At 56.1% G+C, this 22,597-nt stretch overlaps 10 protein-coding genes across 10 annotated transcripts; 3 read left to right on the plus strand and 7 right to left on the minus strand.

The window, feature by feature from the left end:
• Positions 1-274: 274 nt before the first annotated feature.
• On the minus strand, positions 275-1,949 carry J7T54_003021 (uncharacterized protein; the record flags this gene model as incomplete). Its single annotated transcript, XM_051507735.1, has 3 exons — positions 275-998; positions 1,056-1,811; positions 1,945-1,949. The coding sequence occupies 3 exons, from the start codon at positions 1,947-1,949 to the stop codon at positions 275-277; spliced, it is 1,485 nt and encodes a 494-aa protein (XP_051361098.1).
• Positions 1,950-2,189: 240 nt separating this feature from the next.
• Positions 2,190-2,923, minus strand: J7T54_003022 (Cutinase-like protein; the record flags this gene model as incomplete). The annotated part of the gene is made up of 2 exons (XM_051507736.1): positions 2,190-2,675; positions 2,741-2,923. 2 exons carry the CDS (start codon positions 2,921-2,923, stop codon positions 2,190-2,192), a joined length of 669 nt encoding a protein of 222 aa, XP_051361099.1.
• A 2,337-nt stretch (positions 2,924-5,260) lies between these two features.
• Positions 5,261-6,340, minus strand: J7T54_003023 (dihydroorotase-like protein; the record flags this gene model as incomplete). The annotated part of the gene is made up of 1 exon (XM_051507738.1): positions 5,261-6,340. One exon carries the CDS (start codon positions 6,338-6,340, stop codon positions 5,261-5,263), a length of 1,080 nt encoding a protein of 359 aa, XP_051361100.1.
• Positions 6,341-7,033: 693 nt separating this feature from the next.
• J7T54_003024 (endo-beta-glucanase D-like protein) lies at positions 7,034-7,831 on the plus strand (the record flags this gene model as incomplete). The annotated part of the gene is made up of 1 exon (XM_051507739.1): positions 7,034-7,831. The coding sequence occupies one exon, from the start codon at positions 7,034-7,036 to the stop codon at positions 7,829-7,831; it is 798 nt and encodes a 265-aa protein (XP_051361101.1).
• Positions 7,832-7,956: 125 nt separating this feature from the next.
• Positions 7,957-9,033, minus strand: J7T54_003025 (putative uncharacterized oxidoreductase; the record flags this gene model as incomplete). The annotated part of the gene is made up of 1 exon (XM_051507740.1): positions 7,957-9,033. The coding sequence occupies one exon, from the start codon at positions 9,031-9,033 to the stop codon at positions 7,957-7,959; it is 1,077 nt and encodes a 358-aa protein (XP_051361102.1).
• A 620-nt stretch (positions 9,034-9,653) lies between these two features.
• On the minus strand, positions 9,654-11,498 carry J7T54_003026 (uncharacterized protein; the record flags this gene model as incomplete). The annotated part of the gene is made up of 1 exon (XM_051507741.1): positions 9,654-11,498. The coding sequence occupies one exon, from the start codon at positions 11,496-11,498 to the stop codon at positions 9,654-9,656; it is 1,845 nt and encodes a 614-aa protein (XP_051361103.1).
• A 1,595-nt stretch (positions 11,499-13,093) lies between these two features.
• On the plus strand, positions 13,094-14,638 carry J7T54_003027 (uncharacterized protein; the record flags this gene model as incomplete). Its single annotated transcript, XM_051507742.1, has 3 exons — positions 13,094-13,168; positions 13,216-14,189; positions 14,575-14,638. 3 exons carry the CDS (start codon positions 13,094-13,096, stop codon positions 14,636-14,638), a joined length of 1,113 nt encoding a protein of 370 aa, XP_051361104.1.
• A 3,240-nt stretch (positions 14,639-17,878) lies between these two features.
• Positions 17,879-18,705, plus strand: J7T54_003028 (uncharacterized protein; the record flags this gene model as incomplete). Its single annotated transcript, XM_051507743.1, has 2 exons — positions 17,879-17,930; positions 17,984-18,705. 2 exons carry the CDS (start codon positions 17,879-17,881, stop codon positions 18,703-18,705), a joined length of 774 nt encoding a protein of 257 aa, XP_051361105.1.
• A 5-nt stretch (positions 18,706-18,710) lies between these two features.
• J7T54_003029 (uncharacterized protein) lies at positions 18,711-19,928 on the minus strand (the record flags this gene model as incomplete). Its single annotated transcript, XM_051507744.1, has 1 exon — positions 18,711-19,928. One exon carries the CDS (start codon positions 19,926-19,928, stop codon positions 18,711-18,713), a length of 1,218 nt encoding a protein of 405 aa, XP_051361106.1.
• A 602-nt stretch (positions 19,929-20,530) lies between these two features.
• On the minus strand, positions 20,531-21,421 carry J7T54_003030 (uncharacterized protein; the record flags this gene model as incomplete). Its single annotated transcript, XM_051507745.1, has 1 exon — positions 20,531-21,421. One exon carries the CDS (start codon positions 21,419-21,421, stop codon positions 20,531-20,533), a length of 891 nt encoding a protein of 296 aa, XP_051361107.1.
• Between the last annotated feature and the right edge of the window lie 1,176 nt (positions 21,422-22,597).

Genomic DNA, 22,597 nt, shown 5'->3' on the forward strand with positions numbered 1-22,597 from the left:
AACCCGTTGAGCGCGTCATAGACCATCAGCTAAGCTTTGCGGCGTGCCTGACGATCCGCGATCTACGATCCACACAAGTCCTGCCAATCGGGCCCAGAGACGCGGCACACCACGATCGCCAGTGACAACCCTTTGAAAGCTTGTATTTTAGTTTTGAGCTCATTGCCTGATGCGGTATCGCTGGATCTTGGGGTTTGGCTGTTTGCAGCCTGCCCTGCATACACGCGGAGCAAGTGATCCCCACATTACATTGGTGTCTACATTGTAGCGAACACTACCCTTCTAGCAGATCTTTCATAAAGTCGCGCATGGCCATGTACGTCTTGCGTTTCTCCTCGTCTTCCCAGACGTATTTGGGAATCTTGTCGTCCTCGTCCCCTTTCCTGACAAAGATGGGACCATCCACCTCGCACTCCTCATGAGTTTCGGGCAGCCTGCCCTCGTTCAGATACGTCCTGAGGATCCGTGCACTGCAGAGAGATGGCAGGGCAGTACTGCAATGTCCGTACCCATTGATGATCACCATCCTGGACCCGGGGAAGGCGTCTCGCGCCGAGATGGCGGACACGACAGGGGTCACAGCATCGTACCGCTGCGTGAGAATCAACGGCGGGGTCTCGAGCTTGACACCCTGATAAGGAGAGAAGGGATGTGTCCTGGGGATCTTCCACTGTTGCTTGATGTAGAATCTCTCGTTTGCCAGTCTCGCGAACCTCGATCCCCTGAGCTTTGGTAGGATCCCTTCCAGCAGGGACTCGAGATCCTGTGGCCAGTGTGCTGGACCTGTGAGGCCATCGTTGCTCATGATCATGTGGAATGCGTCCGTGTTGATGGAGTATTGCGACATTTGTGCATACTGAAGGAAGAACTCGGTCGCATTGCCCTGCAAGAGAGGAGCCAGTTTGGAAGCAAGCAGATGCCATCCAGAGAGGGCCTGTAAATGGGGAAATATCACATCGATGAATAAGCCTCTGAAGTCGATTGTCCCATAGTGCGTGCTGTTGACGTATACGCTGAGAGGCTACCTGTCGAGTTGATCACCCAGGGCCGCGAACCTCTCCAAGAGGGCATCCTTAGAGGTCGAGACCTGTGTCAGGGGACAGTCGTCCCCTGCTGCGACACATTCTTCAAGAAACCCAACGAACGTCCTGTCCGTGTCGGTCATCATCTCCATGTCGGGCTCGGAGATGTAGTACTGAAATGCATTCGCGACACGCCTGCGCAAAGGTCTGGGCCCACGCATAGGCGTTCGGTGAATCAGCGACAATGTCCCTGTTTCTGACGCTACCATGTTGCTTCCGCGATGCGTCGTCGGGGTAGCACGATGCCACTGGAAACGTGCCCTTGGTCGCGGCGCCCAGGACACAATGTGGTGGTCCTCCCCGACGAGGGTATTGATGTGTTTTCCGGCCTTGGTGACATAGTCGATGCCACTGTTGCCTGGACCGCCAGGATTGACCAGAAGGTTTCTCCCCGCAACGGCGGACTTTCCTCGGAGACGTATGATGGGGAACTGGCCGGTGCCCGGGTTGGAGGCGTTGAAGTGGTCCGAGGGCACAGTGTGGTAGGCGCATTCGAGAGGGTGGTCTGTTGTTTTGCCGCAGGAGGTCCACTGGATCGTCTCGTGGGGGTACGAGGTCATTCTCTTCGCATTGACTGCGGAGAAGGTAGAGATGAGACTCTTCCATAGAGGTGGGTAATAGATGAGGGCTGGCAACAAAGTGATGACAATAAGCGTGCTGTAGTACGCCCAGGGTGGACGTTGTTGGCTGGGGTGGTTGTCACGGGGCGTCGTGCGCGCGCTCTTCTCACTAGGGTGTGCCATGGTCAGTGCCATGATACACGTTGACGCTGGAAGGCTGAGGATGTGTCGATGGAGTGAGAGACGGCAATTACTCTTGTGCATATGGTGTCTACATTGTTGAGGCACCCCGCGGTGCTCACATCATCACATGGCAGCGCTGTGCCTCCTCCGTGCTGCATGCATGCGACTACACCACGTCACAAGAATCGAGCGAGGAGAGCAAGAAGAGTGTTTGGCCAAACCGCATTTTCATGTATTCATGTTCATATGTAAAAGAAAGACGTTGCCAGAGATCCAGCCCTGCAACGCACCCCCTAGCCTACCCAGTCCTCCGCTCGCCGCGGTCCATGCGCTGCACCGCGTCCATGTCCATAACGACAAGCCTCTAGGCACTGTTGATCTGCTGGACCAAAAAGTCGGCGGCAGGGCCACGCGCCGTGGTGGTGTAGGCAAAGTGTGGCGCCGCGAGGATCAGGGTACCGCTGCAGACCAGGTCGCCAGCGTTGCAGAAGATCTCGGTCCTGTCAGTGGGGTAGTTGGGGATCTGCTCGTCGTTCTGCTGGTTCTTGGTGTAGCCAAAGAGCACGGCGCCCTTGACCTGCTCCTGGACGGCGGCGTCGAGGGTGCTCACGGAGCCGGCGACGACGGCGGTGCCCTGGCTGTAGCCGCCCGTGACGACGGCGCTGTCGGGGCACTTCTCGTTGGCCATGTTGAAGAGGCGGGTCATCTCGTCAATGGCCTCCTGCGAGGTGCCCAGACGGCCGACGTTGTCCGCGACTGAGGCATCGTAGGGGCCACCGACGCCCTGGATCCAGACGCTGCTGATCTCTCTCTCGAGGACACCGGCAACGGCGGGGCCGGCGGAGGCGCCCTGGGGGGGTTGGTCAGCTTCTGGGTGCTCGTAGGGTGGAAGCAAGATTCAGGGGTGGGACGAACCATGTTACCGGGCTCGCCAGTGGCGCGCGCAAAGATGAAAATAGCCTCTGGGCAGTCACCGGCGCTGCCTTCCTCGAGGTCGTTGCGGGTAGTGCTGCCGAGCTGACGCTCCTCAATGTCGACAGCTGGGGCAGCCAGGGCAGAGCCGGCGAGAAGGGTGGCGGCGGCAGCGAAGAACTTCATGTTGGCGATGTTGGCGATGGAGACGGAGATGGTTGGCACGAAAAAGAGAGGAGTGAAGCGTAGAAGTGAAAGTGAAAGAGTGAATGTAGTTGATGCGGGCTGGATTGGAGCAGGCTGGCTGAACTCGTTGTTTCTGGTGGCGGTTGGATCTGGTCTGCTTGTCGTCGAATACCAGCGATAGCGTCGTGCCTTTATATCTCTTTGAAGCCGTCGGTATCTGCCACGGAGTCGTAGCGATGGATCATGGAACTGTTCGCAAGGACAGACCAATTAGGATGCCAAGCTTTTCGCTTCGACCTACTATGTAAAGCACATCCACCCGTGAGTTGCGAGACTTGCGACAGGTCAGAATGCTGTTTAGCGCGTCCGTGACAGGCCAAACATTCCACTCTCGTCTCTTACAGCGAAGACTAGTCTGTGCGATCGACTCGTGACCCCGGTCCACGCTGCGTCGGGAGTTGCGCAGGGGTAGCATCGAGGGTGGGTATCTCCACGCGAGGCGGCGTGAAGCACCAACAAGACTCGAGCCAGTGTGAAGTTCTCCAAGTCCAGCCCAACGGCGAAACGAGGCGTGGCTTGGAAGCCTAGCGTGTCGGTGCAAGCCCTGAAACGAGTGGAACAAGAGCCCCCCCGAAAAAGCATCAACAGCCCAGAATTGCGTCTGCTGCATGAAGCACGATGCCGCTCGTCGCCCCACCGGATTGCCTCAGGGGACCAGGAGACTAGAGAGGTTTCGGACAATCGCGCATTGCTTGCGATGTAGATCAGTCATATTTGCAAGGAAATAGTCATCGAAGTAGAGTTCTATCACTGATATAACATGAGGCAGACTCAACTATCAGAGTCTCAGACTCTGACCACAATCATCACGCCTGAATACACCACGGCAGATGGCGCTAGAAGACCCGACGGGACGGCGTCCGCGTGTGGAGGCGCGCACGCTATCCGATCAAGTTGGTCCAGTCGCCACATTCTCACGAGTTCTTTGGTGATGGCTGACTCCTGAGTGCCGATCCACGCGGCCTAGTAATCGTCCTGGTGGAGCGCCCACGTCGTGTGGGGAAGGGCGAATGCTCCGGATCTAAGCCCAATTTGTGACACTGTCGCGAACGTAGCGTCGTCTCAGACGGGTGTTTCGATCGCCTCGTTGTCTTTTGGAAGCATGGAAACAAGTAATCTGATCAAGGCGGCCAGTCATGGTTGGAGACGCGAGCATGGCCATTCGCGTGGTGATGGTGCGTTTTCGTGTCAACCTTGATGATACGACGTCCGAGGTGATCGGTTAAGCTCTTCGTACGACCTCGGCAGAGCTAATGCTCGTGGGGATGCGTTTATTTGAAACAAAAGCAAGCATGAAAGCTGTTGGGCTCTTGTTAGAAGTTGAGTAATTGATACCTTTGAGTGAGCAGCGCCGTTGGTCTCTAACAGGCACCAAAAACAAAAGAGTTGTGACCTGTGTGGACGCAAGTTCACTCGCCGAATCGGATTCACGAACCATGAGTGATTGATAAAGAATGCAACGTTTTGTGAATGCCTGCTGTTGTCCGAATGAGATAGAAGTCCAACCTTATTATATCTCGTACAGTAGAGGCGGAGTTATGCTTCAGGGTAAGCCACCAGGCAAATCCCACCTTAAATCGTCGTGTATGTTCCAAATGCTGCTGCTTCGAATGAGGTATTGCGATTAATATCACGCTAAAAACCCTGAATTTCCTGTACTATAGTACAGACAAGAACTATATGCCACCAAGGCTGTTGCAAAACCGTACCGTCACCAGTGGTTGTGGTTGTTCCTTGTCCAAGACATTGGCGACCGTGTAAGTGGGATGCCTGCTAAGGCTGTGATCCTAGCTCGCAACAAATAATACGTACGCAAGGCAACAAACATTTCCATTCAAGTGATGAGTTAGTTTTTATTCCATTGCATGCGTTCTTCGCAGACGTCCACCTCCATGTGCCCTGCTTGTTCGGCCACACAGCGGCTCATGACATGCTCGCTGTCACGACAAATTGACCAACCGTCACTGTCCGCCGTGCGCTCCGCCTGCTGGCCAGATCACTATGATGCCTTGTCCAACGAGCGTCGCAGCGGGCCCTATTCTTGAAGACAAAGCAAGGCTACGTATAAACGGAATTTTTATGATAATTGCGTCATTGCAGGTGAGGCTCTTCTCCCAGCCGCGTGTGTACACGTATCTGATTCTGAAACAGGCAACGTGTTTCGGCTCATCAGCGCCTACCGGGGCTAGCCTCATGTGCCCCAGTACGCATGAATCAGCCTTATTTTGGCGCAGCACGCGCTTCTTCTTGACGAGAAGCCACACGATTCTTGCTGCTTTATTTCTCCCAGCGCAACGAAAACACCTCGTCCCCCGATCTCGAGATACCCACTTCCAGACCCTCCTCGCCCTGAATGCTCGTAGGGATCTTCTCCCCTTTCCTCTCCAAAACAATCTTGGGCCCGTTGACACTATTGTCATCTAGCTTGTAGAAGGCACGACCAAACTTGTTGAAGAACCCCTCGAGCTTCTCCCGTGTGACGTCTGATTCGGCGACAATCCCTCTTTCGGTAGCCTCTTCGAAAGCCCGCAGCACAAGCTGCGTGGCGTACGGCTGCGTGAACACACCCGCAGGGGGCGCCATGCCCTGCGCACTCTTGGACGCCAGAGGATGAGGCGCGCTGTCTGTCCCAAAGAAGAACTTGCTGTCGCCGCTCGTCGCTGCCTTTAGGAGAGCATCCCTGTCCTCGGGTGTCTTGGGGATGGGCTTGCAGAAAGCATGCGGGTCGACGTTGCTCATGTCCCCTGTGAGGTACAGGTGGTGAGCCGTAATCGTGGCGCCAACAGAGGGGCCGCAGCCCCTCACAGCCTCGATGGCAGCGGCTGTTGAACAGTGCTCGAGGACGATGCGTAGCTTTGGGAACTTGGCATGGATGGACTTGAGCGTGGGCAGGAAAGCCTCCTCGTGGGTGAGCCCTTGAGCAGGGGTACCGACGACTTCGCCGTGGAGGTTGAGCACGAGGTCGTGTTGCTGCATGGCCTCGAAGATATCATCAAAGCCGTCGAGAGAGGCAACGCCGGCATCCGAATTGGTGGTGACGCCCTGCGGATAGACCTTGATGCCTGCCAGCCCAGCCTTGGCTGCTTCGGCAACGACGTTGGGGGTCAGTTCTGCGTGGAAGTAGAGCGACATGAGGTAGGTCACGTCGGGCTCGATCGACTGGAGGTCGGACTTGTACTCGAGAGCACGCTCCACAGTCCGGATAGGGGGCTGCAGGTTTGGCATGACGAAGACGGTGTCGACACCCCCGCGCCTGATGGAGGGAGTCACCAGCTTCATCATCTCGCCCTGGCGGAGGTGGACATGCATGTCCGCCGTGGGCGGCAGCACGATCTTTTGTGTCTCTCGGAGCCGCATGCTGGGATGTCGAAGGAGTGGAGATTCGTTTGTAGTTGATTGACACGACTTGTTCTTGCTGGACGTGACACGTGAAAAGATTGAAGTTGAATGAATTCGAAACTAAGATTTAGACGCTCACTATTGAGTATCCACTGTGGGCATTGTGAGGCGGTATGATTGGTCGAGAGATAGCACCGGGTAGGCTATATTGAGCCAGCAAGATGGTGACGCTCAAGAAGGAGTCGGCACTGCCGCCGTGTATTCGCCAAGGATACAGCTACTTGCAGCTTCAGAGCAATGAGGACGCGTCCAGATTCGTGGAGCATCCAATGACGAGCAGCCATCCCTACTGGACATACAAGGCCAGCCATGACATGCCCTCAAAACGCATCACAAGATCTCCCAGGCGGAGCCTGGCTCTCCGGGGCTACCCAAAACCGCCGGCACTCGAAGAGGGAACGCGGCCCGATAGTCACTGATTTATTGCCCTATGCGCCGTCATGAACATGACAGACGATGCTATTGGCTTGCTGCCACCATGTGTGGCCTGAAACGGAACCAAACCATGTCACTACGCTCCTGTTTCGTAGTGGTGGACGATCGATCGTCTGTCAGATCCATGGCCCGGCGTCTATAAGAGCAGAGCATCCCAACGGCAAACAAAGCACCCGCCCACTCTCATCGACAAGAACGAGCCTAGTCCACGCTATCATGCTCTCCTCCACCACTACTCTGGCGTTGCTGGCCAGCGTTCTCCCCCAGGCCGCCCTGGCCCACTACAACTTTGAGCGCCTCATCGTCAACGGCGAGGCCACCGAGCCCTACGAGTACGTCCGCTCGACCACCAACGCCAACTCGCCCATTGAGGACGTCACCTCGCCCAGCATGATCTGCAACCAGGGCGGCAACGACGCCGCCATCCGCGCCCGCACAAAGACGTACGAGGTCGCCGCCGGCAGCGAGGTCGGCTTCGACATCAACTCGGAGCTCGGCCACCCGGGGCCCCTCTACGTCTACATGAGCCGCGCCCCGGACGGCGTCGCCCTCTCTGACTACCAGGGCGACGGCGACTGGTTCAAGGTCTACGCCCTCACCACCAGCCACATTGAGACCAACACGGGCCTGCACTGGGCCACCTTTCCCGGCGGCCAGGGCGGCGCCCAGAACTTCACTTTCACCCTCCCCGAGGACCTGCCCACGGGCAACTACCTCATGCGCGGCGAGCACATTGGCCTGCACGGCGCCGGCAACGTCGGCGGCGCCCAGTTCTACATGGGCTGCGCACAGCTCGCCGTCACGGGCGGCGGCAGCGGCACGCCGGGTCCCACGGTCAACTTTCCCGGTGCCTACGCCGAGGACGACCCCGGTGTCTTGATTGGCATCTACTGGCCGCCACCACAGGAGTATATCTCGCCCGGCCCTCCCGTGTGGCCTGGTGAGTGCGAGGACCACACGCTCAACAGCTGGGGCCAGGACAGCGATGGCGACTGCAACCCAATGGCGCAGTAAAGGGTGCCATGAAGCAGACAGGACTGTACATACCGAGGGAATGGAGATGATGACGCATGTATATACGCACCACGACAGAATGAGAGAATGAACGTGAACCAGACTTTTGCGTAAGAGTGACGCTTTCATACTTTGCTACCCTCATCTTGGATGGCGTACAGCTGGGGCACCAGCTCCCTCAGGCATGTACCTAGGTCAGTCCACTGTAATCCAAGGATACCCAGGGTCTCCTGCACATCGATGCCGAAATGCGTCCTGTGCTCCCGTTTCCCCAACTGACCAACAGGTACTCTGCCCTTCCTCATTGCCGGTGGTATCACTTCTCTTGCCACGTCCGCAATCTCCTGGTTGCAGTAGACATTGGTTGCAAGGAGGAACCTCTTCCCACCGGCCTCTGGAATACGCAATGCTTGGACATGTGCCCTCGCCACATCCCTCACGTGCACCCACACGGGTGCCTTGGTCGGTGGCACGCTCTCTTCTTCCGGCAGCGACACCACATTATACACCAGCATGTTGCTCGTGTTGATGGACTTGACCGTCGTCGGGGCGTCCAGCCAAGGTCCAAACACCATGCCTGGGCACAAGCTGACGAGATCAAAGCATCTGCTCTGCTTCATAAAGTCCCATGCTGCCCGCTCCGCAGCCACCTTGCTCGCGCGATATGCTGTCGGAGCGTCCTTTGCGCGGACGCCATCGTCGTAGGTGAGAGGTGCCCAATCCTTTGCGGAGTAGATCTTGTCGGGACGCGGACCAAGGCTGGCGTCGTAGATGCAGGCAAACGAGTTGGTCTGGACGACTCTTTTCACACCAAGCTGCTCCGCAAGATGAAGAGCCGCCTCCGCCCCCTGTACCGAAGGGATCATGAGGTCCGTCTCAAAGCTCTGTGTCGCGTAGGTGAATGGTGCCGCCAGATGGAGAATCGCGTGAATCGTCTCGTTCTGTAGCCCTGCTAGATATGCATCCGCAGACGTAATGTCTCCCACCACGACAATGGTCAAGTCGCCATGACCATTGTGCGTCTTGCGAACAGCATCCACTTTCTCTTCGGATCGAACGGTGGTGACTACGTGGTAGCCCTCCTCGAGAAGGACAGCGATTGTATGCTGCGCAATAAAGCCGTTGCCGCCGGTGACGAGAACGCGACACGGCCACGCGAGGGCTCCTTCTCCAGCAGCAGGTGTCGAGTGTCGTACTGTCATCTTGCTTTCTTGAGTCGGCCGATCGTGTGCCCAACAAGGGAGAATTACACGATACATTGCTGGGGCGTGCTGGGCTGTCGTCAGACCATTATATGGTCCAACATCACGGGCGTGCATGTGGCGCTCCACAGCATGAGCGCAGCCTCCTCAACCCCACGCCGCCGGCTAGTGCCATCTTGGAGACAATGCCGTCGCAAATGCACTGGGAGGCCTGTGGCGAGTGCACGGAGGCTGGTAAGGAACAATGCGAAATCATGGCAAGAATAGGAATGTCGGCGCCAAGGTCCACGCAGCCGTCGCAAAAGGGTGGAATCGTCTCCAGCGCTACTTGCGGTCCGCCGCGCATCTCGTTATCTGAGGCTGCCAGGTGCGCGGCGCGCGGGGTTGGCAGGGCTCCAGATCTCAGGCTGGCCTGCGTGATCCCCACGCATCCTTGTGGAAACACGTGTGGGGATGGCACCGGCCAGTACCCAAAACGAAAAAAGTCGCCAAGACAAAGGTCAATCGCTGGCGAGCGACGGTCGCCGACCCAGGGTCCAGCAGGCTGAGAACGAATCACGACCTCGACTCTGGAAATCGTGGCGCTCGTCTACATGCATGCCGAGCTTGCTGCGCTGACTTCAAAATACCACGAGACCATGCATCTCTTCGTACCGGATTCTGGCCCAATTCACCTCTGCACCACCACCGCCGTCTCGCCTGGCCCAGACTCGCTCGACCAGGTCTCTCGCATTGTACACATACCCAAATCCGCACGTCCGCTCCATGACCATGAGCCGATCCAGGATCACCGTGCGCTGCTCCAACGACCAGCATGCGCCGCCGGCCATGACGAGCGGGAAAAGCAAGCATGGCTCCAGCGGCCTCCCGTAATGAATCTTCTGCACGCAATCTAGTATCAAGTCGACGGCATGCACCACCTTGGGCGAGTCCTGAGCGTACCCTTCCACGACCTGATGCAGTCGCAGGCGCAGCGCATGTTCGAACGCCAGGGTGGCGTGGAGGGCATCCGCTTCGTTTGGCGCAAGGTTGTGCACGGCGCGATGGAGACCTCCGTGGTCGTATGACCACTGGTTGATCTTCTCCTCCACCCGATTGGCTTCTCCGCGAAAAATCGCCTCCGACTCTGCACTCACCCGTGTCGAACGCTTATCAGCCAGGATGTTGACGAGATCAACAAGGTGGAAGAGTTCCTTTGGAATGCCGTAGACGGCCGAATCCTCAGCATCAGCAACCAGATCCAGGCTCTCCAGTGCTTCCGCATTCCGGGCTTCTTCCCCTAAAAGTGGCGCTCGACACGTCGCGACGGTCGCCGCTGAGTCCAGAAAGCGGGACAACCTGAGCAGGAACTTGTACTGGCCGCTGGACAGGTCCCCATAGTGCTGCCGCAGAGCAGCCAGCAGTCGTTTCGCCCCGCGGAGGTGCGGTTGCCAGCCGACGCTTGTGCCATCAAACAACTCTGTCATGCAGAGCAGCAGGCTGCCGACGAGCGCAATGTCGGCGCTGGTCTTATCAACGTGCGGCAGGAGCCACGCCAGCGCTTGTGTCGCCCGGCTCTGGTGAAGCAGCCCACGATGGCCCATGTGCGGCAGCATCTTCCTCCAGTGGTTTCCCGAAAGTGCGAGAATACATTGTAGAACGAGTTCGTTCGAATCGGCCATGGGCAGCAGGTAGTGGAGGTACGGATTTGATGCCGAGTTCGATCGTCGCGAGAGGAGCGGCGAGACAATTCTCATGTAATGATCCAGTAGCACACGGTCCTGGGTATCTCGAAGTCGGGGAAAGGACTGCGGAACGTGCATCGACAAGGGGTCGTTGGGCGACCCGGGCGGGCTGAAAGAGGTCACGACTGCTGTACGGGTATCCGACCTGCAGTCATACGCGCTATCGGGGGCGCTGGAATCCTGAGAATCGCGACTTGCACCTGCAGAGGGGTCTAGCATCGGGCTCTGCTGCCGTACGGTCATCACGCCAAAAGGGTGCGTCACGCACGAGCCTGGAGATGTGTCCGTATCACTGCCAGCTGTTGTACTCGGAGTCGAAAGCGCCATGGACGTGGGAGCGACGACAGCAATGCCAGCGGAGCATGTGGAAGCGGGCTCTTGCGGCGCGCGGCGCGCCTTTGTTTCCTTGGCTCGGCTGCCCCTTTCCTTGGGCTTCTCTGGCGGCCAACAGCAGTCTAGACACAGTCTTCTGCAATCGCCGCACTTGGGCTTCGCCTCGTCGCACTTCTTCTTGCGCTGCTTGCACATGGCACAGCCTGTCTGCACACGGTGGATGCGCGCTTTGGGCATCTCGGTCGGAAGATTTGGCCCCGAGGGGCTGGCCAGGCCACCATGGTCGTTTGTCGATCGTGATTGACAAGGCAGGCCGAGCCGTGTGCATCGTGAGCAGGGAATGTGGCCATCGCACGCTTGCTTGATCTGGGCACAGCGCTGGCAGACTGGCCGTCTCTCAATCGGCATGGCGATGGACGTGTTGGTTTGGCGTTGGGCCTGAAGGCGAGCAGCGTCGGCTGCGATTCCGAGTGCTCGGAAAGTATGGGGACGTCGTGGATCAGCCAGCGCCGTTCACCTCACGGGTGCATAGAAGGCTGCACGTCGCCTGGAAGGGTTCGACCGGTCACGAGCTGAGGGTCTTCGGAAAAGGAAGAGGAAGTGTCGTCGGGTTGCAACGCAGCCAGGCAGGTGGTTGCGTGTGTCCATGCCGTATGGGAAGAGAGGGAAGGCACGAGCTGAGATGAAGGAGCCGCCCAGTCTCACTTGGGTCGGCGTGGGCTGAGCTCCTTCAGCGGAACCCATTTCTTCCCTGGGCCTTCCAGTTCCAGTCATTTCAGGCTGAAGTAGGTGGGTCCCCCAGAAAGCTAGCGGGCAATTAGCAAGGTGCCACAGCTGGGTAGCGCCCGAGACAAGTTCCGTCTGACTAGCTTTGCGGCGTCTTCATTGGCCCGTTTGCTCCCAGGACGGACTTCTACATGAATTCCTCCTCGCACGTACTGCTTTTGGATCTCATCTACTCCTTGGCAACTACTATGCTGTCGTCGCTACTCGCCTCTGCGCTGTCTAAGGTTGCGACCGTCTTGCGGCCTTCGTTTTATACACGGTTCGTGCCTTGGCACCCTCTAGGGCAGGTATCATTCTTGATATCAACTCTTCCCGTGAACCATATCTACAAAAATGACAGAGAAGTCCGTGTTTGACGCGACATCCCACAATCAGTGAGCGTGATGCAACACAAAACGCTGCTCTGCGGGATGTAGACGCATCCATTACTTGTATATACGTACGAGACACCTGTATATTGCCGACGGTGGTACCAGAAGGAAGTCGTCTTTACGTATCGCGCTCTCAAACGAGGTATAGGGCACCCGAACAGAGAGGAGGGAGAGCTTCGCGAGAAGCGCGTTAGTCTAAAGCTCGTGGCTGGCGAAGCAATATTCAATTACCCTGTCTCTTTGGATGAATGTAAAGGTCGAGTTGCTTTGTGCCGCTCTGCTCTGTGCCTGTAAGGGCGCGTCTAATAATTCCCTAATGAATTGTCAGGGACTGATCTCCGAGGCCAAGCAAACTGGAGGTATTGACGGGCAACGGCTCAGCCGATCGACGTAGATTCTCAGGGCCGATCCGCAAGCCGAGCAGCACCTCCAGAAAGGCGTTCCCCACCCCTGTTACCCGCCCGCCCTGCATCATCACGACATCCGTCCTGGACTAGTTCCCGGCAGTCCGACTTATCTTTGCTTATTTAGCAAGTATGTCAGCTTATCATGTGCCTGCTTCTGCTTTGCCAAAGCATGGCGTGACATTTTTTTTTTTTTACCGCAGTTTGAGCTGGACGCGCCCTACAAAGATGGTCTGCCCTCCAGCTTTGATGCAGACAGCAGACGTGCCGGCTCAACGCTGACGAGTTCACCTACTCACTCGTTCGAATCCTCGCACACGGCTGTGGCCACCGTGGACGCAGCGACACCCTGCATACGTCGTGCAGCCGCTCGCTGTAGAAAAGAGGGGTGGCTTCCTTGATTGCGAGATCTTGTCGTAGAACCTTCAAACTTGAGTCTGCCATGGCCCCCGGGAGACCAGTCCTGATCATAGGGGCTGGCGTTGTCGGCTTAACGCTGGCCCACGGCCTCGCTAACGTGAGCTTGGTCTGAGCCCTGGGGAAGAGAAACCGCTGACAGTACAGGCTGGTGTACCCTTCGAGATCTTCGAGAGGGACCCTTCTCCCGTCTCTCGATCACAAGGATGGGCAATCACGTTCCATTGGTGCCTGCCTTTCCTCAAGACACTTCTCACGCCGGAAACGCTCGCTCTCGTGGGCGACGCCCAAGTCGACCCTGAAGTAGCGAAGAATGACACGGGGAATTTCTTGTTTCTTAACCTGAAGACACTGGAAACCAAGTTCAAGATCCCACCAAACGAGCGACGCCGTGTTGAACGACAGAAGTTCCGCCACGCTCTCCTCGACGACCCGCGCATCGGTGGCAAGGTACAGTGGGGCAAGCGCCTGGCTAACGTGCAACTTCTGGACGATGGCGACGTCAAGGCCGTGTTCCAGGACGGCTCACACATTGACGGACACGTCCTCGTCGGCGCAGAAGGGTCGAACTCAACCACGAGGAAGATTCTAGCCCCTGGTACGCACGAACTGCATCCTGTCGACGTCAAGCTCATTGGCGCCAGCGTGGACATGACGCCCGAGCAAGCCCAGCCCCTGAGAAATATCGATCCTTTGCTGTTTCAGGGCTGCCACCCGGACACAAACAGCTTCCTCTGGGTCTCCACTCTCGCGACGCCCGAGGTAAGCGACAATGGGATGTACAAGATGCAAGTCATCCTTTCGTGGCCAGCGCCTTTCGGGTCACAGCTGCCTGACAATCTGCCTGCCGAGATGAAAGAGCGCGCGCGGGTTTTTCATCCGACACTCAGAAACGCCCTCGGCCTGGTCATCACAGCTCAAGAAATCCCTATCCAGGATTGGCCTTGTCTACCTTGGTCATCCAACGACGGAGCCACGACGCTGATCGGGGATGCCGCGCATGCCATGACCATGTACCGCGGCGAGGCTGCCAATCACGGCATCCTCGATGCGTATCACCTTACCAAAGGCTTGGTGGAAGTTTATAATGACAGGAAAACCAGGGATGCGGCCATTGAGGCGTATGAAGCGGAAATGAGGGATAGGACGGCGGTGGCCGTCAGTTGGAGTCGCGAGGCGTGTGTGGGCGCACATGACTGGGACACACTTAACGCCAATTCTGCTGTGTTGCGGAGAAGAGCTGTCCGGGAGTCAGACGGATAGGCCATGGAATTGATGATGTCTTTCAATGGTCACTATATGTGCAAGTACGACCTCGTTTATTGGAACAATTCACTGCAAACGGGTCGCCTGACATATTGAGTGCATAGCTGCCTTCTAGCCGGACTCACCTACCCCGCTCTCAGGCACTGATGACTGAGATTCCGAACTTACGGTCCGCTATTATACCAAAGGCTGCTTCTAAGTGAGACATACATGTGGCATTGCTCACCTCCCCCGTATCAGATTCTTCACCGCTGGTGAGCATAATCTGGTCCAGTTGAACTTGGCCTCCGAGTTGGCGTCTTGAAGTCGTTACGGTAGCCGACGGTCAATCTTATAATACCACAACGTTCCCCAAGGATGTACTGCCTCGGTTCTGGTTTCTATACAAAGAGTCATGCGTAAACATCACAGGGGCCTATGGAGGATCGTGTAATGAAATGGTGACATTTCTCCCATTGTCGCACCGTTGCCTCCTTACTCTTTCGTCGAGGACGTGGAGGATGTACCCGAGCCTCAGGACGCCGACTACCCGCACTACAAGTGCTTCTGGTGCATGCCATGTGCCCGCTTGGTAGTTCATCGGCTGAAGTATGTCAAGGGCGACTCCAACCGCGACTAGGACGTGTTTCCTCCTGGATTGTTTGCACTCCCCTCGTTTCTCGATATGCGGGCAAGTAAGTTTACTTCTGCGAATCTGACATGACTTTGCGAAGGAAGGCTGTTATAGTATCTCCTCGTCTCTTGCCTCTTTGGCTGTCTGGGAGGCGTCGATATCGCAGTGAAGTTTTTGATACAGATGGGTGCAGGTCTGTGCGTGGATTTTATGGCAGGCATCGCAAAAGTATAGTCGGCGCAGATTAATAAGACGGGGATCGTGCTCACCGCGCTGGTGAAATCCTAGCGCATGTGGCATAGCGATATCCGTACTAGGCTACGAGAGGCTCAGCGGCACCTAGCTCTAGCTTCGCTCGTAAATAATCCTTGATAATTTGCCTCTAGTTCGCCGTCAGAGATTCCAACGAAAATGGGCCCGTGGCGTTCTATCGAGGTCGGGTCTTCATGAGGGGGAATGAAGGCTGCTTGCTTTTTGAGAATGTTCTCAAGAGCTAGGCCAGTCCTCCAAAGGTTTGACTTCGCCCAGAGGCTCTCTCCCAATAGCATTAAGGACATGTCTAGCTTACCACCTTGGGACCGTACGGTGTACTAAATCGGCGCGGCTAGATCCACGTCCAAGGATGCGTACTGCAAAGCCTGCTCCAAATTGTCGTTTCGCATACAGCGATCAAGACACCGAGTGAAACGTGTCAAACTGGAGGCCAAGATCATGGCACGTGGAATCAAGAGCCACGTTTCACGGCTACGGGAAATTCCAATTGAATGGTGCCTCCACTCAAGCACCATGTCAAGAATCTTGAGCCTTTTTATCTTGCCCGGGGCATCGTATATGGTGACCTTACCCCAGTCAAATTTGATTTCGGAATGGGACTTGCAATGCCTGCAGCTTTCATCTCTATTTTTCCCGCGGCATTCAACAGCCAAGTCGGAGTTGCCGTGCGTGGCGACGATAGTCGTTACTATCAAGTCTGATCAGCCACGCGTCAGTATCCTCGCGAAGCCATCGCCTTACGGCGACAGAGATCCTGATATATCGCACAGAAATTGGGAAAGCAGAAGCATGGCATAGCTTGCCAGTGGCCGCAAGCGCTGAAGATTCTCTTTGGCGAGAAACCCACGCCCTGGTGCAGGGGAGGTCTCTGCCAGGCTCTTCAACGTGGATGTGAGCCAAACAAGTTCGTTACTTGCATAAAACACAGCGTATCAGATCCAAGGGCACTGTTCCACGAAGCGGCGCGTTTCCGGCGCAAAAGTAAGGCGGGGTGAGTGCCGCAAGATAACAAGGAGTTGTCTATCTAATCGGACTTGGCATACTGCACTTTCCAGGACATGACTTTTCGTAATGATATTGAAAGGCATCATGTGAGCCACCTCGGGATGTCCAGCTTGGTGTTCGATCGACTTTTCAGTCGCCAACGGGGTTGATAGGAGATATTTTGCTGGTCTCCGTGCAGAGAGCGCTTTGCGAAGCTGGTCGTCACCAGGTCTACATTGGAGAAGCGGTGGACGATTAGGAGATGGAGGCGCCTGTGGTGATCTGTACCGCCCGAAATCGGCAAGAGAGGTGCTTTGTGCTTGGCCAAAGATGGGCTCACTTTGACAGCAGCTTAGATGCTCATTACGGTGTCGCTAGCGAGCCATGTGGTCGAGAACGCCGCATATCCCAGTCTGTCCACCAGCTGGGTATTCCTCAATCGTTTCGTCCTCCAGTATAATCCGGTAGTCAGCTTGGACCTGGCTGTCGGCCACGGAACGGTCGTTGATCAAACATGAAGTTTGCTCAGACGAAGGTCTGGAGGCACAGTCCGCTCTGGTCCCTGCTGACGAGGAAGGCCTCTCGCGCTTCGTGCGTCGGCGCATCTATGCGTGCGAAAACTGTGGCAATAAGCATGCTGCAATTGACTAGGGCTTTGCGCAGCTCGGCGCCATTTGCCCCTTGGCGCGTCGTCCTATTGATTTGAAGGACTACTGCGGGAGTGCGCCCCCACCCGTGCTTCGAGGAGCCAGCCAGCCATCAATGGACAACTCCCGTCTTCATCAGGGCTCGCCAGCACAGCCGGCAGACACAGGCTGAACATGGTAGGTACACGAATGAACAGTTTCGAACACAAAGAATTTTCCATTCCGCTAAAGTACGGACCCGAAATCGGGGATGTCGTAAATGCAGAGTTGATACGACTGGAGGTTGTTCGAGTTTAGTGGGTTCACAATAAGGATGCCTTGCATCGTTGGTCCCTCGCGAGCCACCAAGCTGGCGCAAGTGTCCGCCTGGCGCGACTGGGTCAAGAGATTCCAGACCACCTCCAGTCCAGTCCGCCGACTCCGCCCTCCGACCCAAGGCCACGAACTGCCATTTCGCTGCACGGCATTGGCGATGCACCATTATGCAGCATGCGCCGTACTTGTAGCACCTGCATCCAACCCGTCGCCGCTTTGCGTGCCTGTCTGCCCGTTTTCGCTCTTGGCAACACTCGCCCGACCGATTTTCGATCAATTTCTCCATATTGTTCGCCCACGACGCCCAGCAAGGCGCACAAGCAAGCTGTGACGGGCGAGCAGGACTTGCTCGGAAACATACCCCTCCCTCCTCCCGCTCGCCTCCCGCCGCCCAACTGTGTGGCACCAGTGCACCACCATCGCTCAATGTCAAAGGCTACGCCGTCTCGTTCGTGGTCGTCGATCCGTCTTCCATCAAATCGCTGGCGGGGTTCACGCTGAGCAGCCCGCTGCTGACTGGGTGAACTTTTTATTTTTATTTTCTTGCGCGGCTCAAATTACAAGACTGCAAATACCCCAAGGGCTCGCCACCTCGCCGTGCATTTCACATGTGCTGAGACGGTTTTTAGACCGTGAGCATCTTTCAGGGTATCAATATAGTGTCGCTGGCCGTCGTTACAATTCTGCATCCTGCAGGACCTGGTCCGCGGAAATGTCGGCAACCCGCAAGACACGCGTCTTGTCCAAGGAGGACATTGCAAAGGGTTAGCACGCTGTCGCGCGTTGCAGACTTGGCCCGGCTCGCTGACATTCCTAGGCCTTCGCGCGCTCGACGCGGCAATTGAGAGCTCGGAGCTCTTGATGAGCGTCGCGCCACTTCGCTTCATGACTGTGGGTGGCATGTTGGCGGTTTCGCTGTTCGAGAATCGCCCCACGACCAAGGACATTGATTTTCTCCTCGACCCAAACGTCGACGCTGTGCGCGAGTATCGCACCGAGGTGCGTAGGGTCATCAACGAGGTCGGCGAGAGGCACGGATTTAATGACGACTGGATGAATGATGAGCTTAAAATATTCATTCGTCAATCAAACCGCCTCAACATGTTCTTGCAGTCCGTCCAGCAGGGCATGGTCGTCCACGAGGGTCGGAATCTCGTGGTGTACGCCGGCCGCCTCGACTTTGCACTCGAACGCAAACTGCGCCGCTTGAACGGCGAGAACATTCGACCGCGCGACCTCGATCTCTCCGACGCTGTCGCGCTGGTCCACACGCTCAAGGACCCCGACCATCCGCTGAGCTGGCAGTACTGCCAGTCCTTGGACGACAATGAGCTCGGCATGGGCGTCGGCAACTTTGGAATCAAGGTCGTGGCTGACGAATATGAGCGCGTGCACGGCAAGCAGGGCATTGTCGAGACCGAGTGGGATGAGCAGACGCAGTGCCACAAATATGCCAATCTGCAAGGCGAGTGGGTTTATGTTCATGAGCGACAAATTTCGCCAAGGAAAGACGATTTCGATGGCAGCCATGGCGCCTAGCCTAGCTAGACGGTGGTCAAGGAGGACTTTGTTGCTTGGATGTTTCGCTTGCCAAATTGATCCGCGGCAATGTCCTTTGCATTGACATGATGATGCTTGGGGAATTTATGAAGGATTAGTCTCTGTTTCAGTTTGGGCGCCAGAGACGTCCATACAGGGTCTTTGAACGGGGCGAACTCATTGGGGCCGTCGTCGAGGTCGTGATGGTTTCCGTCTCGTCGGAGGCCAATACTCAGTCGCCAATTAAAGGACCAGATGAGTGCCTCCGCGAGGGACGCAAGAACCGCGAATTGCTCAGAGTCGATGCATCCGTCCAGACGCGGATCATGAATGTCCTCGGGGTTCCAGTGTGTCTGTCTCTTCCAGAGATACTCCGTCTCATAGCCAATGAGCGGCTCATCATAGGCGCAAAAGGCTTCATACAAGCGATAGAAGGAGCCTTGTAGGGTATCGCGCCAGCGAAAAATGGGGATCAGGCGCAACTCGAAAATGTCCAGGTGGTGCTCGTCCATGTATGCCTCAGGCGCGTAGGCGATGATCTGTCGCGGCGGCGGTGGGAGGATCACCGGAAAATGACGAGGGTACCGCAAGAAAAGCCGAGCGAGATAGCGATAAGGGTGGTCCGTAATTTTAGACAACACAATAATGGAGTATCTCAGTTTGAGGGGTGAGGACCAAAACTGAATCCGCCGGCGCCAGCGCCGCAGCGTGCGCGTGACATAGTGCAGAGGCGACTGCCAGAATGTCGGCAAGGCTGGCGGTAGCTGTGATGGTAGCAGCGGCACGTTGTTGCTGGCGTCGGTGGTGTTGTTGTTGGCGGAGAAGGAGGAGGAGGAGGATATGACAGAGGAGGTCATGATGAGGGCTGTGGGGCCTGGGCCGTCGCGTTCGCCAGCGTCACATCCAGGGAATGGCGGACGAGGCTGCTCATGATCATGAGTGAGCAGGCAGGGAGCAGACGACGTTGGTCGCAAGACAGAAAAGGTAAAGAAGATGAAGGGCAGGGGCAGAGAAGAAATGGAAGGAACCAGCGAAGCGAAGTGAACGCCCACCGACGTCGCATCGCGAATCATTCGCAAAGGCCCGCCCACCGCGTGGTCTTGGCTCTCTGGCTGGCCGCCGTCCTGGACAGAAAAGGACTTGGCGAATTGCTCGGCCTTCACAGTCTTCACTGACGCAGCGCCGACGGCCAGCCATAAGGCGGTGGCCGGGGGCTGCATCATATTCTGGGGGCCACTACATAGCTCCACAGGTGTAAAAACCCAGTCACGTGTATGTCATCATCACCCATTTCGCGTCGCGTCGGCACTCGAGCTGCACTGCTTGCTGCAGCCGCCTGCAGCTGCATGCCAGCCGCTCCCACTTCCCGGGTCGCTTAAAAGTCAGTATCTTCAAGTTGGCTGCTTGAAATAAAAGTCGTGATATGCCAGCACCCATGTGGCTCAATCTCTATGAGCCGTCAGAAGGGCAAGGGGTGGCATTCGTCACCGTGCATTGCGTGGGCTGGATGGTCCTGGCGTCGTCGGGCCGCCCCCCTTTCCCCTTGCACCGCGCTCGTGCCGAGTCGCCGACTCATGATGACCAGGCAACGTAGGCTCACATGACTTGCTGCCAACGTTCATCACTTCCACTGCATAACATTATTAATCCATCCTCCACTGACCCGATGGCCGTATCTATGATCTGCACAATCCCCATTCCCTCCTAGAAACGCACAGGAACCTCCGTGGGCTCACTCATCCAGAATACGTTAGTCTATCTATCACGCGTAGCCCATTAACAACGTTGACAAGCCATGCTTGCAATTCTCATCCTGGCAATCCAATCAGTCTACAGGCTCAGCTCGAACAAACTTGCAACCCCCGCAGCGCAGCTTGAACTTCTCGTAGCATGGCTGGGGATCATTCACGTCTATGATCCTGCCGATACCCTCAGTATTCCACAGGCAGTCGCAGGTCGAGATGACCATGTCCAGGCCATCCACCACCAGGGCCTCATCAAAGTCGCCCGTAAACCACTTCTCGCGGAGGGCTGTCACGGGGCACCCCTTGGCGTCTTGGTCATCATGATCGTCGCCTGTCGTAAAGTCGTCCTCCCACTGCGGCAGGTCAAAGTCGTAGCGAGCCTTCTTGCGATCCTCCAGAAACATTTGCCATTCGTTGGGCACGCCGGCCGTGGAGAGAATGTATTCCTTGCGTGCGCTCTTGTCTACTGCAAAGTCGTAGCTGCCTTTCCTTTCCTCTTCGGCCTCAAGCTTGATGCGCTTCTGAATCTCCTCTGCCGCGATCGGCTTTTTACAGCGCCATTGGCGGACGCGCGAGCGGGTGATCTTGATGACGAGTCTCTCTGATTTGAAGTAGGCTTCAGCAAGGCGGAACATCCAGTGGAGTCCCTGTAGAGTGTTGGTGCGGCCGCGTACAATTGCCTTGTCGATAACCTGGCGGTTGGGGAAGTAGATCTTGTGGAAGCGTCTGAGGTCGTAGGTATGGTAGACTTGGTAGATGTCTTGCGTTCTGATGGAACGGTGGTAAACAACGGGAGGGTTGCGCTTGGGAAACTGCACAGGGGGGAGGATAGTCGGGTTCGTTCTGAGGTGAACAAGGGCTTCTTGGATTTCTTCGTCAAGGGGCTGCTGTGGCTGCTCCGACTGCCAGATAGCTTCATGGAAGTCTGCGATGGACTTTGTGATAGCCGTTAGACTTGGGATGCCAGGCATGTTCGCGGTTGATGCAGCGCGCCCAGGATGAAGAAGGAAGAGAAGAAGAAAATGGGCAGTTAAAAGAGAGGCGGTCCTAGAGCAGAGCCAGGCTCACGAAAACAACCATGCATCCCGACGTGTCTTCAAGATCAGACGAAGTCAAGTGAGGTGAAGGGAAAGTGAGGTTGATGAGATGGGCCATGGCGCTCTTGCCTAGAAGACAAGGGATTGAGCATCTCAGTGCTCGCTCTGCTGCCCAGTGAATCCTTTGGCACGGCATACTTAAACATGTGAGCAAATGAATGCTTGGTCGATACATGCCGGGTCATGCTGCCTCTCTGGCTCTTGTTGCTGTTCTTGTTGTTCTCAACTTGTTGTCATTTTAGGGGGACTTCGTCATCCGAAATGCAACATCGAACATTGCGCAAGGTCGCTTTTACCAGAGAACAGCATCATTTTTACTTTCTTTCCGAGAGTCTGTTGGAACTGAAAATTTGGTCTTTACTTCTCCGAGTGTGCATACCGGTGTGTTCACGAATAAACCAGCGAGTTGCTGCATTTCACATGCGGTGCTAGGTGCTGTTCGACTTTGCTGCATCCCGGTCATCAGCCCAAGGGACAAATGTGCATAAAATGCTGAGGCACATTTATCCAAAACAGGTCGGATCTCAGCATCCCCGGAAAACAGAATGCGATCATCTGTGCCTCATGACAACTAAACGTCCACGTTGCTCATGGCGTTTGAACGACTAAATCCACAAGTCAGGGCTAGAACACTCCCCAACTCGACCAATTCATATCACTACTGGCAAATATCTCGGACTATGGGAGCTTTGAATGAAAAGCTTTCCTCCAAGATCCCCAGGCCATCCTACGGCATTTGCGTTGATTTCTACTGAACCACCACGCCCTTCAAGGTAGTCCAGCACACACGTACGGTGTATCACTAGGGCTACCTATTACCAAACTATACTGACGTGGTCAGGTAAGCCTATAATTCGATCCATGTCCTTCACGATGCAATCAAGAGAGACAAATATGCTCACATATACAAAGAGAAGGAGGTGCGGACCACGAGTGCGTGGACTACGAAGCCGCTGCGTCAGCATCTCCCCAAAGAACGAGGCCATGTAAATGCAACCATGTGAAGCTTGGTAATCAAAGAAGGAGTGAGGATGGCTAAAGATATAAGCA

Source organism: Emericellopsis cladophorae (genome assembly GCF_022114955.1).
Source record: "Emericellopsis cladophorae strain MUM 19.33 chromosome Unknown NODE_35_length_235423_cov_114_473664, whole genome shotgun sequence".
NCBI lineage: Eukaryota > Fungi > Ascomycota > Sordariomycetes > Hypocreales > Bionectriaceae > Emericellopsis > Emericellopsis cladophorae.